The sequence below is a fragment of the Lutra lutra genome, chromosome 9 (assembly GCF_902655055.1).
Source record: "Lutra lutra chromosome 9, mLutLut1.2, whole genome shotgun sequence".
NCBI classification, from domain to species: Eukaryota; Metazoa; Chordata; class Mammalia; order Carnivora; family Mustelidae; genus Lutra; species Lutra lutra.
Window position 1 is genome coordinate 143,702,754 of NC_062286.1, and position 14,376 is coordinate 143,717,129.

Sequence of the window (14,376 nt, forward strand, 5' to 3'; positions counted from 1 at the left end):
TCCTTCCTCGGAAGTTGTATACTTGCCAACGGGAGGAGCTGCGGGGGCACAGGGGTCCCACTCCTGAGCTGCTGGGCCTGGACCGCACCGAGCGCACGTCTGAGGCAGCCAGCGCGAGCCCCCTCGGCATCCGGGACGCCAGCGCAGGGCGGCCCCGGTACCCAGCAGAACTTCGGCGGGTGGATGGGGCAGGTTTCCAAGCACGGCTCTCAGTGCTGCGGAGACGGCACGGGCCCTTCCCGGGCAAGCTCTCCTCACACACTGAACGGGCGACGGACAGACAGACGGACAGCTGCCAACTGAGCCAACATTCCCGGCCGGAGCAGGGGCCAGCGGTAGGCAAGCCCAACCCCCACCGCGTGGCCCCCAGTGACAGATCAGTCAGTTCCCCGAACTCACAGGGACATCAACACGGCGGGTCCCAGAACTGGCCAGGTCCCAGCAGAGAACAGATCACACTGGTTCCCGGCATCCCCGCAGCGGCCAGGGGAGCCCCCGACTGAGTGCAGCACCGGCTGGGGCACAGGCCAGGCCACAGGGGGCCCTGGCAGGGGAGCATGCTGAAGGCCGGAGGCCGAGCTGGGGCTGACCTGGCCAGCAGGCCCGGGGGGGGGGGAGGTCTTGTGGAAGGAGTCCTGGGGGAGGGGCTGGTTCTTGCCCCCAGGGAACCTGTGGGCTTGGATTGGGGGTGGGGAAGGCTTAAGGCACCCTGGGACGTGAGGGAGACAGGGCCTCTCCCAGGGAAAGCCCCTCTTTCCCTGGGACCAGCCCCAAAGCATTTTAAGAAATGAAATTCCCGATTCACAAGGAAAGACCTGGGTTCCGAGGGGGACTACTCAGTACTCTGGGGGACAGGGCGGGCACATGAGGGGCTCTCCAGGTCTGTCCTGCGGGCAGTGTCCACAGAGAGTGCTGGCTCTCTGGGCAGCAGCCTGCGGGAGGGGTCCTGCTGTGGGAACGGCACCGGCACGGCATCGGGGGTCCAGGACACACTCGCTGGTGTGGTGGGCAGCCCTGTATGACAAAGCCCTCAGGAACAAGGGTCTGTACCACACAGCCCAGGCATCATCTACCTTTGTCACCAAATCCGCCGCACGCTCCTGTCCCCAGTCCCCATGGGGAGGACACCTAAGGCTGGTCTGGGCAGGGTGCTGGGTGAGCCCCCCAGCCCGTGTCAGTTAATCCTGGAACCTGACATTAAAACTTCAAAGGCATCTGGGCAATACCTAGAGCAAACTGAGGGAAACGTACCATTCTGAGAGACGATGTCCGAGAAAACGTCTATGTGCATGAGGCTGAAAAATTAACACGAAGTCATGCAACCCAGTGAAGGTGGTCACAGGCCACCACAGAGCCGGGAGCCACGGTCCATCTGGAGCATGGCCCACAGAGCGTGGCACAAGGAGACGTGTGTGTCGCTGACCAGTAATTCCACGTTTGGAAACACTACCCCAAGGAAATGACCCCAAATGCTAATTTGCTCAAAGACACTGCCAGCACTTCTATTTTTAAGAGAAAGAAGTAAGAAATCACCCAAATGCCTGACGACCAGAAAACAGCCAAGCAGAATTCAACATATTAAAGGCGAACGAGACCTGATTTAGGTGAACAAGAAACGTTGTTTACGTTGAAACTCAGAGGTTTGTAACAAATAAATGGAAAGAAATGACAGCTGAGAACGCGGACCCTGAGATGCTTGTGCACATCCCCGTCTCCTCGCAAAGCCAGGAACTCACTCATAAAAACTCAAAGACGAAAGCAGAGCCCACCCAGCCCCTGCAGGGAGCAGGCTAGTGCGTGTGAAATCAGTCCAGGAGGAGGAACGCAGCCTCCGTGGAGAGAGGTCAGCACTAAGCCCCCTTCACTCCTGCCTGTGGCCGGAAGCACCGCAGGGGAGTCTGTGCTTGACTCTTACAAATGCTCCGTACGGGACCAAGGACAGTCTGCCTCCTTGCGTCCCAGAACCCTGCAAAGCCCGTGGCTCATCTAGAACATTGGAACTGTGTGGGGCAGGGTCCCCCACAAGGACACAGACGGCTCCGTCCTGCCCGCACCTGACCACGTGGCACAGAGGGCCTGCCAAAGCCCCAGGACCTCAACTCTGACTTCCAAGGAGCAAAAGGAAATTCCTCAGCAGGGCCCTGGGCGCGAGCAGTCTGACTGCCAGTTTCTCAACTGGTATTTCCCTCTGCGCTTGGACAAAGGGGCTGGCACGTGGGGACAGCTCTCAGGTCCCCTTAAACCCGTTGCCATCGTCCAACTGGCGATGCAGGAAAGAGGGTGGCGGGTAAGTGACCTTGAGCAGGATGACACGAGGGAGGTCACACACACCGGCCTGTGAGCATGAGGGGCCCGGTCAGGCCTGCGAGTGCTGAGCTTAGGCTAACCCGAAGGATCCGCACTTGCTGGGGTCAGAGGAGGGAGACCACAGGGGCGCAGCTGTGTCCTTCTCATCTCCTGAGGACCCAGCAAGCAGTGTGTGAACAGTGCTGGTGAACAAACCCACTTTCCTCCCCAGCTCTGCTGAAATGCCAGCGTTCCCTCCATGATACGGGACTTCTAGAAGCAAACCCGGGCCATTCGGCCGTGCACCGACTCCATCCGCTCCCGAGGCTCCGGGGTGGTCAGCTCTCACACTCATCAGTCCCAGTGTCGGCTGTGGGTAAAACGACCCATCTGGGAAGAAAACTAAAGTAAGAGGAGCTTACAACTCCGAAGAAAACGAGAAGCCTGCATCAAAATACTCAAAAGGAGAGACCTGCAGCCCTCCAACCGCAGACGCGCTCCGGCACTGACCCCGCCGCAGGGACCCCCCGCGACAAACTCTCTCACTAACAGGAAAGTTCCGAACTCAAGCAAAACTACACACCCACGTTTCCCACATACCAAAAGAGAGGCAGAGGTAAATTTAATTTGTGTTTTAGTGAAAACTAAAGGAAAATCAATGTCAAGAGAAGTGGGGCCTCCAGGAGCTTAAACGAATCAGAGATGGTCTTGCACGTTATTAGCCGACGACAGCTGAAACTTTTTTAAAGATTTTTATTTATTTATCTGACAGAGATCACAAGCAGGCAGAGAGGCGGATGGGGGGGGCCGGGGAAGCAGACCCCCTGCTGAGCAGAGAGCCTGACACGCTCAATCCCAGGACGCTGGGATCACGACCTGAGCCGAAGGCAGAGGCTCAACCCAATGAGCCACCCAGGCACCCCTAAATCTCAAGTTTTAAAAGAAAACTTATATAGGTGGTAATTATTTTGCAAACTCCATGTACATCTCCTGAACACAGAGCAGACAGAAGCATCTGGGGGGCTCAGGTCATGATCTCAGGGCCGTGGGGTCGAGCCTGCGTGCTCCTGCATTGTGAGACCTAAGCTGAAATCAGGAGTCGGACACTCAACCCACAGAGCCGCTGGGGCACCCCACAAACTGAACATCCCAATGGCCACTCGGGACTGCACTGCCCATGCCCCCCGCACCCCTTCCCCCCACACCCAGTCTCAGGGACCATCACAAGGGGGTGGGAAGGGGCTCCTCCAGGTCGCAGGATCCCACCAGCAAGGCCAGCACACGGCCCCCACGGCTCCAATCTCTCAGCAAACACATAGTACCAAACAGAATAAGTGACGTTTCTGAGCTGCCACCTCATAGTGGAACGTGTCCAGACTCCAGTCCACCGTGAAGACACGGGGCCCCCACAGGAGCATGGAACCCAGGCCAGGTGTGGCAGCCGAGATCAGCTGTGGGTGCGTGAGTGCGAGTGTCAGCCACATTTGGTGGAGCCCTGCAGGGGACGAGGCCTGAGTTACACCCACCGGAGCAAGACTCAGAGGGACAGCAAAGCCGGGAGGAGCAGAGGGGAAGCACTGCAATTGACGATGGGACCTTGTCTCCAATTCTGCCCACATCTAAAGACATCGGAGGCACGTATCTAACACTTCAGTTATGGAGGTATCGCACAGCTTCTCCAGTTCCGGGAGAATCTCTGATTTAGAGATGCAGACGCGCAAGAGACTAATCTGGTGTCAGATCCCGCAGACCACGGCTCAGACACACGTGGACCACGGCTCACACACATGGACCATGGCTTACACACACGCAGGCCATGACTCATACACACAGACCACAGCTCACAAACTCATGGACCACGGCTCACACACATATGCAAACCACGGCTCAGACACATGTGGACCATGGCTCACATGCACGTGGGCCATGACTCACACACGCGGGCCACGACTCACACACATATGCAAACCACAGCTCAGACACACGCGGACCACGGCTCACACACGTGGACCACGGCTCCACACACATAGACCATGGCTCATGCGTGTGGACCACGGCTCACACAAGTGGGAGGGCCATGAGCATGAACGGAGATGACAGCAGTGACCACCCCCCTGGCCTATCCAGGGAGCACAGAGCACCTGAGCTCCTTAAGTGACCTCCGACCCTCCTGGCTGGACCTCGGGGTCTACAGTAGAGGGTCCAAACCTTTGTGACTGTGGACACTTAACCACAACAGCCACACCCACGTGCCCACGGTTTCGGCAGTGACCACAGAACAGGCCGGCTCTTGTAGCTACTTCACAATTCGGAGCTTCAGACCAGCTGCTGAACGGTCTTATTTGACGTGTTAAGTTCTACGTGTTACTTCAACACAAGACAAGGTTTTCTGAATTTAAAGACTGTGTCTCAACAGCTGCTATCCCTCATTTTCTGGTGTATCTCAGCGGAAGCATTAAGAACATTCTGGAAAGCTAGGTCCCGCAGGCTGCCTGGCTCTAGGGGGTGGGGAAGGTCGGCACGCGTGCACTCAGCCGGCGGAGACAGGTGCCCAGAGGAGCCTCACCACCCGCTGTGGGGCGGCCACAACAGCTGGCTGCCCCCACTGCCCCACGGGGTCCCCGTGGCTGCATCTCTAGTCACCCCCGCCCCAAAGTGCACGACCCCTGTCACCTGCCTCCTGGCACAGGCCCCGCAGCACCTGTCCACAGCAGGCATGGCCGTCCACGCCTCTGCAGCCCGTCTCTGTCACTTCCCCGGAAGCACGCATCTGCCGGCAAGGGCCCTGCTCGTGACAGGCGGGGGCTGGGTGCAGGATTGCCGCACGCTCTCACCTGCCACCCCTACTACATGGTCCCCAGAAGGGACAATGGCTGACTGAGGGGACTGCGTGACGCAGGACCGAGAAACATGGGAGCGGACGTGCCCGGAACAGACCATGGCCTGCAGGAAGCCGCGCTCCAGTCCTGATCCCACACCTGTGAGTGTGACCGCGTCTGGAAACCGCATCATCGCATTAGGAGAGGTCATTATGGTGGAGCCCGGGTCAGTGTGACTGATCTAGACACACAGGGGAGGAGGCCACGCGTGTACACGGCTGGACATGCTGGAGCAACGCATCCACATGCCAAGGAACAGCCAGGATCGCAGGCAGACACACAACCGGACGAGGCCGACGGAGCCTCACTCGGAGCCTCTGCCGAGGGCGTGGCCCAGCCTGCACTTGGACCTGGGCCTCTGGCCTCCAGGGCTGCAAGCGAATGAAGCTCTGTGTGTAGACCCCGGGCTGGCGGGGCTCTCTTACCACAGTCCCAGGACGGTCTTCCCAGCAGCGACCTAACCTACATCCCTGTTCCCTGTGTGACCGCCCGACTTGCGGCAGGAAGGGCCCCTCCCCTCACGCCCTGTGTTGCCAGCTACTACCCCATCCAACTCAGTAGGGTGTGGGGAAGCTCTGGAGGGGTTCCACGGGGAGAACCACTGACACACTCTGCCCCCGCACCCGGGAAAGCCACGTGGCCAAGCCACTGCTGTTTAGAATCCACAGGCCGGGCAGGAACGGCGGTGCTGCCCCTCAGCCCTGCCCATGGTTCTGTGGCCGGGGCCAAAGCACAGGTCCTTCCCCAGCCAGCGCGAGCCTGAGAAGGGAAGTGTAGGGTGTGGGCCACTCCTGAGACACAGAGCAGAAGGGTGGACCCAGGGGTATCCCGAGCCCCTAGGGGGCGGGCCGCACACCAGGGTGAGGCCAAGGCCAGCTTCCGGTTGGCTCGGACAAACCCGTCTCCAAACTGAGAGTTACATGTTCATTTCAGTGTGTACCCAAAAAAGCCACCAAGACATCAGACTCATAATTTCATAGCTATTCTCACTCAAGACAAGGCAGAGATCAGTTTAAGTTAAAAAGTAAGGTGACCACGAATGACCTCGAGCAAACCTGGTGTGCAGGTGCCTTCTCCAAGGCGTGGTTACCGGCCTCAAGGGAAAGAGCGAAGCACGTCCGGAGTGGGGCAGAGCACGCGGGCTCTGTGCAGCAGCAGGCACGGCAGGCTTCCCGGTGCTGACCCTGCCTGACCTACTCCTTGGGACCCTGGGCGCGCACGCACACCCGAGAACACTCAGGGCTCTCCCCATCGTGAGAGCATCTTTGGACCACAGAGAACCTTCCCACCACCCATCGCGCGTGCAGGGCTGCGGCCGGTGTGGTTTCCACCACGCTGAAGAAAGCACAGTAGCAGCCACGGCCCAAAAACCCGAGCAGGGGAGAGGCCAAGTTCAAGACTGCCCGTTGCATCTGGACTCCTCGAAACGTTTTCCGATCACATTCAGCGAGCTGGCATTAAGCCAACTTCTCTCTCTTTTTTAAAATATTTTATGTTTATTTATTTAGGTAACCCTCTAGACCCAACATGCGGCTTGAACTCACGACCTCAAGATGAAGAGGAGAATGCTCTTCCTCTCTCGTTTTAAAGATTGTATTTATTTATTTATTTGTGAGAGAGAGAGAGAGAGCGCGCGCGAGCGTGCACGCACACAGAAGCAGGGGGTGGGGAGAGGCAGAGGGAGAAGCAGATGCCCCGCTGAGCAGGGAGCCCAACTGGGGACTTGATTCTAGGACCCTGGGATCATGACCTGAGCCGAAGGCAGACGCTTCACCCACGGAGCCACCCAGGCGCCCCCTGTTCAACCAACAGTAGCTCAAAGGGACGTCCAAAGACAGTGTCATCTTCTCACTCCTTGTTCTGGTCTCATTCTACCAACATAAGAAAGAAAACCTGAGAAAGTCAAGCTTACCCAGTATCAAAAACCACTTTGTTTAGCCTCCCTGTGGGCCAGTCGTGGACGCGCGTGTACTGCTCCTGGGGAGACTGTGTCTGCTAAGGAGCTCTGCAAAGCTCTTCAAAATACTTTGAGGTTGGGGCGCCTGGGTGGCTCAGTGGGTTAAGCCTCTGCCTTCGGCTCAGGTCACGATCTCAGGGTCCTGGGATCGAGCCCTGCATCAGGCTCTCTGCTCAGCAGGGAGTCTGCTTCCCCTCCCCCCACCTGCCTCTCTGCCTGCTTGTGATCTGTCAAATAAATAAATAAATAAAATCTTTAAAAAATAAATGTCCTGGGGCGCCTGGGTGGCTCAGTGGGTTAAGCCGCTGCCTTCGGCTCAGGTCATGATCTCAGGGTCCTGGGATCGAGTCCCGCATCGGGCTATCTGCTCAGAAGGGAGCCTGCTTCCCTCTCTCTCTCTTTGCCTGCCTCTCTGTCTACTTGTGATCTCTCTCTGTCAAATAAATAAAATCTTAAAAAAAATAATAATAAAATAAAAAAATAAATGTCCTGTCTCCTTCAGTTTCTCTTCAGAAATAAAAAAATTACAGAAGTCACATGGCCAGTAATAGTGACCCCAAATCACAGGACAGGCTACGATGTTACTAAAAATGTTCAGAATTGAGAAGACCCTGCGGCAGGCCCCAAGCGCTCGCCAGCTGCGGGACCCAGTCCGCAGGACCTCACATCCTCGAAGCTCTGTGCAGGGTAACTCCCACCTGTAACGTTTCAGAAGCCGATGGAGGAAGTGCTGAGAGACACCCGAAACGAAACGGGAAAAACGAGGTGCTCCCACCACCAGCCGCAGGACCAAGGGCAGGGACGCCACTGAGGGCGGGGCCGCCCGGCCGAGTCTTCTGAGTCTGGACACGGGCCATGAGCCCAGCCTGGGGGAGGGGGCCCTCGGCCTGTCCACGGGGCACGCTGCCCCCGAGGGCTCGTGGAAGGCTGCGGGAGCCTCCCTGCGCCCATGCCTGCAGCTGGCCATGCACCGAGGGCCTCTCGGGCCCCAAGAGAAGGAGGCAGAAGGTCTTCGCCCTGTAATCCCTGGGACCCCTTGGCCAGCCGCCAACAGGGATTCAGTCCCCAACAGATGGGGGTGGCTTCCTGGGCCCCGGCAGCTGGACCCAGACGTGCAGGGTGGTGCGATGCCGCCCGAGCCTGGAGAAGCACGGGGGAGGGGACCGAGAGATGCTGCCCCCTCCCCAGATGGCAGGGTCTGGTGCAGCGAGGTCTGGGCAGGTTCCCTCCACAGGGGACGGGACCACTGCCAGGCCCGCGGCCGGTCCACAGGACGAGGAAGGGCCCGTGAGCCCCATAAAGCCCCCCGTAAAGCCCGGCAAACGCTGCCCTGCACCAGGGGATCCTTCTCCACCTCGCAGCAAAGCCGAGTAGTTGCGCTTCTCTCGGAGCCCCAGCAGCCCTTGAGATTCCTGAACAAAAGGCTACTTTGCGTGCACTGGGAGGAGAAGAGAAAATCCACCATTCTCGGATTCACACAGGCCACACCAAGACCAGGAGACCCCAGACTACGCCTCAGAGGTCACGGCACACCTGAAGCCACAGGTGCCCAAAGGCTCTCACCCTCTTCCTCCGCGGCCCCCACGCTCGCCATCCTCCCTGGCTGGTCCCCACCCCGGACAGACAGCTCTGGGCGCTGCGTGCGCGCTGCTCCCCCCGCACGCCCGTGCTCTGGCCGGCGGGCGGCGAGGGGGTCACGGGAATGTGTCTCTAGAACGCCTATCTGAGTGCCTCAGTGCCCCAGAAACAAGGGCCAGCTCTGCAGGCAGGTCAGCGCCGGACCTGCCCACCCAAGAGCCACCAGCCCTTCTGCTCTCCATGCCTCGGGCGTGACAGCAGGACTGAACGTTCAGAGTGGGACGGACAGAAGACCCCAGGTCAGACACCCCACCCCGCTCCCCAGGTTACCTGCCCAGACTAAAAAGGGGACTTGCCCAAAGCCCCAGCAGCCATGGTGCCCCCGTGGGACGTCCACCTTCCACGGAAGCACTCCTGACTCTGAGGTTCTGAAACCCTCCACATGCGGCCCAGGACACTGAGGTGCCTCCATTGCTTCTACAGAGAAGGAAGAGGACACAGGACCTCAGCTGTGCTTGGCCGGTGAAGGGGGAGACTTCCTCCGCAGGGTGGGAGGCCTCGCTTTCTGTAGGGAAGCGGCAGGTTAGATGGGAGGGAGGGAAACAGAACAGAGCTCGCACCCACGTGAGCAGCAAGTCTGTCCGAATTCTTTATAAATGAGGCCGTTTTAAAAATCGATGATTCCCACACATGTGTGGCTCTTCTTAGTTTGCTGGCAAGTGGGAAGACCTCCTTGCTGACGGGACGAGGAAAAGAGGCACACCCAGGCCCCACCGAAGCAGCTGCAGGTGACAGGACCAGGGACCACTTCCCCGAGGCTCTTCCAAAGACACAGAGTGGCCTGTGGGCCCCCGCGGGAGGCGGGATCTGAAACCACCATGACTGCCCAGTGCCCCTGGAACCCGCCGGCCCCGCAGTCCCGCCCTCTCACTGGCCATCGTGCTCGGCAAAGCAGAGGCCACAACAGAATTTGCTCCACAAGGTCTGGACCCATAGGGTCCGTGCCCGATGAGGTAGGAGTCTGCACGATGCCCCTTCCCTCCAGCAGCCTTTGGGGATTCAGATGCCCCCTTCCCCACCAGCTGGTCTGCACTCTGTTCCCCCTCCGAGCTCTGGGGCTGTTTCACTAGCATCTGTCACCTACATTGGGTCACATTAGTGGTTCTTCTGTCTGAGGAATGCTTACCTTGTCCCAACAGATCACCAACCCCCCACAGAAACTGTCCCCAACCTGGCCTAAAGGCTGGCCCATGCCAGCCTTTAGAGGACTGACAATCCCCGGGAGTTGTCATGAGTGAGAAGCCCTGGGAACATCTCTCTGATGTGACTCAGACACACGCTTGTCAAGACACAGAAGCTCTATGAACACTGCTGAAAAAGATGTAAACAGCGTTTCTCGATTTCTACTCTAAAATATCTAGGTTAGCAATTTCTAAGTCCAAATGATGTTAAAAATATTTAGTAATTTTTTCTTTTTTTTTTTTAAGATGTTATTTTGTTTATTTGACCGAGAGACCACAAGTAGGCAGAGAGGCAGGCAGAGAGAAAGGGGGAAGCAGGCTCCCCGCTGAGCAGAGAGCCTGATGCGGGGCTCGATCCCAGGACCCTGAGACTATGACCTGAGCTGAAGGCAGAGGCTTAATCCACTGAGCCACCCAGGTGCCCCAATATTTAGTAATTTTTCAATCCGAAAACGACTTCATAGCATTGCTGATAAGAAACTGAACAGAAGGGGCGCCTGGGTGGCTCAGTGGCTTGAGGCCTCTGCCTTCAGCTCGGGTCATGATCTCAGGGTCCTGGGATCGAGCCCCACATCGGGCTCTCTGCTCAGCAGGGAGCCTGCTTCCTCCTCTCTCTCTCTTTGCCTGCCTCTCTGCCTACTTGTGATCTCTGTCAAATAAATAAATAAAATTAAAAAAAAAAAAAAAAGAAACTGAACAGAAAACTTTGTGTAGATCATACTAAGGTCAAATCTGACCCCGCCAGTTCCTTTTATCCTTCAACACACAAGTTTTTTAGTTTGTTAGGAAAGGGTATTTCTCTTTTCCACGACTCTTTCATCAGCAAATAACGTCACAAGCCGTACTGTGCCATCACCAGAAGACCAGAACACAAAGCCTGAGTGTGCATACAGAAGGTACTCGAAGTGTTTAGGCTGAAACCTTCCCTGACCTCACGGTGTGGGACCCCAGCCATGCCACAGCCCAAGCTGGGGGCAGAGGACACGTGAGAATCATGACCAGGATGAGACCGTGTTTCAAACATTTAAATCGGTCCTGTGGCCTGGATAGAGGTTTTTCATCACCCACTTATCCCTAACAGCCAGGCCATTAAAGCAAACTTGTCGCAACAGGAAGGATCTCTTTTTTCAGGGGAGGGGGTAGATATACAGGGGAATTCTTGACAATCTGCCATCACTGAACAGAGTTTAAGGTAAAATATATTAGGTCAGAAGGAAGAAAAAGCCTGTATGGTTATGAGAGCGTGAGTCACAGAGGAGCGTGAAACCCCCGAAGAGGGAACTGTGGCGGCAGGTGCGGTGACATGGGTGTGAGCGATGACGAGGGGGAGCAATGGCTTCTAGAACTTTGACACAGCAGCCAAGAAGGCACCTGGGCACAGTGAGGAATTAGCTCAGGTTCCCGGGCCGTGGCGCTTTCTAAACACCGAGCACTAAATGGGTCTCCTTGGCGCTTAGAGGCTGGTCTAAGACCTCTGGTAGAGAACAAAGCAGAAATGCTGTACAGCTGTCCCAGAAACACAGACCACAGGGACAGAGTGGCCCAATTTCTCTTAATTTGAAAAGCCCCACATAAGGACAATGTTGGAAAGTTCACTCTGTCAAAACTTAATTTTGTATAACGTGTTTGTAAATAACACCCCGTCTGGCAGTGAAAGGACCTCAGGCTGAGGGATTTCCTCCGGTCCTGGAGTGGTCTTGCCCTTTCCAGGAGTTCACCCCACCCTCTCTGTGTCACTGTGTGCTCGCAGAACACAAGTGTCATGAGGGTAACGGGCCACAGGTGTCACAGGGGCAAGGGTCCAAGGACCGCCCTGGATAACTGAGTGGGGACAGAGCATCGAAGAGGGTGGGTGCCCCTGCAGGCAATGGCCAGCCAGTCCCGAACACCGGACAGTGGGCGGACACAGCTCTGAGCACAGGAACAACGCATTTTCAAACAGAAAACCGCTAACCCTGAGCAGAAACTATAGCATCAAAACAAAATTCTTATACCCATGATGATGTCAATGAGAGGCTTAATTAAATGTCCCAAGGCTGGCCTCCAAGAAAGGCTGAATTTGGGGCTTCTGAATAGCCCATGAGTGAGTACATTCCACCGTGTTCTTGAGAAAACTCAGCCACCACTCCTCCCTCCTTCAGTAAAGGACGTGAAGACAATCACTGGCTTCGTAGGGGACCCAGGGCCGAAATCTCAGTACCTGCGCCCAGGTGCCCCTAGCATTCACTTAACCCTTTCTGGGGGAACAAGGCGTCCCAAAGTTTTCAGTTCGAAATATCTAAAACTATCACAAAACAAACCAAGAGGACGGGTGCTGGTAAAATATTCCTGTTTACTTCATTATTTATGTGAAAAACCCTCCTCTAAGTTTCCTTTTGATGAACACACCATTTTCCATTCTCGCAGAGTGGAAATACTGCCCGGTGCAGGCAGCGTGCTGGCCAGCCACAGAGCGAATCCACAAGTCTGCTACCCAAACGGAAAGTTAGCTTTGATAATAAATCCGATAGGAAAGATTCTACAACTGACACAATTAAAATGCGCGCGAGCACTCCGTGCACAGGTGTCCGCGCCCAGCAGTTTGCAAAACGCGTTGCCTAATTAGCATTTCTTTAAACAATGCTGATAACAATCTTGCCACCGTAATCCTAGACAAATGCGTCGCTGAGATTGTATCACGGAAAGCGTGGGGAAATGCGCTGAGAATCTCAGTCAAACTTTCTTTTGTTTGTATTTCCTCGGGGTCAGAAAATACCTGTTCTTCACCCCTTTTGGTGTGTACCCAGGCTCCTCGGTCCAGCCCTATTGTGCGTGGTCCGTTAAACCTACAAATAATAAATTTGTTAGCGGGGCCGGGGGAACCCCAACTAGCCACAGCCCTCCTCCTGGCGTAGAAAATTCCCCATTTGCCATCGGATTGAGTTGTCAGACAGTGACTCGTGCTACCCTGTGAAAGTGACATGTCTATTTACGGAGAAACAAAGACACGGCTCGCGGCGGACCCGGCTCCCTCCGCGCGCCCCGTCCGCTCCGCGCGCCCCTGGTCGCTCGGCGCGCCCCGTCTCCTCCGCGCTCCTCTGGCCGCCCGGCCCCGAGGCCCCTGCGCCCTGGCTCATCCAGCAATTAAAATGGAGACGAGGCCGGTGGCCGGCGTCAGGGGGAGACAATGACCCCCAAGGCCCGGTGGGGCGCGGGGACCCGCCCGCGCCCACCTCCCGCAGTTCCGACTCTTGGCAAACTCGGCGCGGGCGGGTCCGGGTGCGGCTCGGAGGCGCGGGCGGGGGGCGCGCGGGACGGCGCGGGCGGGGGGCGCCAGGACGCCCCTGGGCTGCCTCCTGGGGCCGGGCGTTGACGCAGCAGAAATTACCAGCTGGAAAATTCCCCTTTCGGAGGTGACGGGGGAGGGATCGCGGCGGCGGCGGCAGGAGGCGCGGAGGGCGAGGGGCGCCGGGCAGCCCCGCCGCCACCGCCTCCGCGCGCAGCCCCGCGGGGACCCCGCGCCGCCCCCGCCCGCCCCGCCCCGAGCCGAGCCACCCGGGTTCGGGGATCGGCAGGGGCCGGGCCGGGTCGCGACCGCCGCCCCCGGAGCCGCAGCCGGGGCGCGCCGATCGCCGCCAGGAGGGCGCCCCCGCGGGGCGGGGCGCATGGGGCGCGGGGCGGCAGGCGGCGGGGGCGCGCCCCGGCTCGGAGCTGCCGGGGCTCAGAGCGGCCCCGGCCGGGCCCGGCCGCGATGCGCCTGCCCGGCCGCGCGGACAATGAGCCGGCGCCGCTTACCTGTGACCCCATGGGGCGCGGGCGAGGGCGGGCGCCGCGGCCGCCGGACCGGCGCCGGTGATCGCCGCCGCCGCCGGGCGAGCGCTGCGTCCGGGCGGGTCCGAGCTGCGCGCTCGTCTCGGCTGCTCCGTCCGTCTGTCCGTCCGTCTGTCCGTCAGGCCGGCGCGCGCCCCCGCGCCCGCTCCAACCCCGCGGCCCCCGCCGCCCGCGCGCGCGCCCCGCCTGCGGACCCTGACCCCGCCCCCCGGCGCGCGCCCGGCCGCTGCTGATTGGCCCGCGCCGCGCCCGGGCCGCGGCCACCGCCCCGGGCCCCGCCCCCGCCGGCCCTGCCGCCGGCCCCGCCCCTCGCTGGGCCCCGGGCTCGGCGCCGCGGGGCGGGAGGGGGCCGCGGCGGGGGTCGGTTCCTCCGGCCCCCCCCGCCCCCGTGGGCGGCCGGACAGCGGAAGTGCGGGCTGGAGCTCGCTGGGCATTGTGGGAAGCCCCCTCCCCTGGGCTGGCGGGGGGCGGGGGCGGCGCGGCGTGGGGGTCTCCGAGCACCGGCGCGGATTCCCGCGGGGGCGCGGAGCGGCGGGCAGAACACCCCTACGCGAGATGAGGCTCGGGGCGAGGGCACCCCGACCCCTTTCTCGGCTCCGCACCCGGTCTTGCCCACGCGCCCGTT

The 14,376-nt window shown here is 59.0% G+C and overlaps 1 protein-coding gene across 5 annotated transcripts in view; it reads right to left on the reverse strand.

The window, feature by feature from the left end:
* Nucleotides 1-13,902, reverse strand: part of ZBTB46 (zinc finger and BTB domain containing 46) — a 62,805-nt gene extending 48,903 nt beyond the window's left edge. For 2 of the 5 annotated variants that reach the window (XM_047746122.1, XM_047746121.1), the window contains exon 1: nt 13,716-13,902. Coding sequence is in view for 1 of the 5 variants with exons in the window: in XM_047746121.1 (XP_047602077.1) it covers nt 13,716-13,727 (12 nt within the window). In the remaining 4 variants the exon portion in view is untranslated. Of the gene's footprint in view, nt 1-6,220; nt 6,241-7,077; nt 7,216-13,715 lie in introns of those variants that run through there. The other 3 variants (XM_047746124.1, XM_047746125.1, XM_047746128.1) reach the window with 2 other exon arrangements.
* Nucleotides 13,903-14,376: the final 474 nt, after the last annotated feature.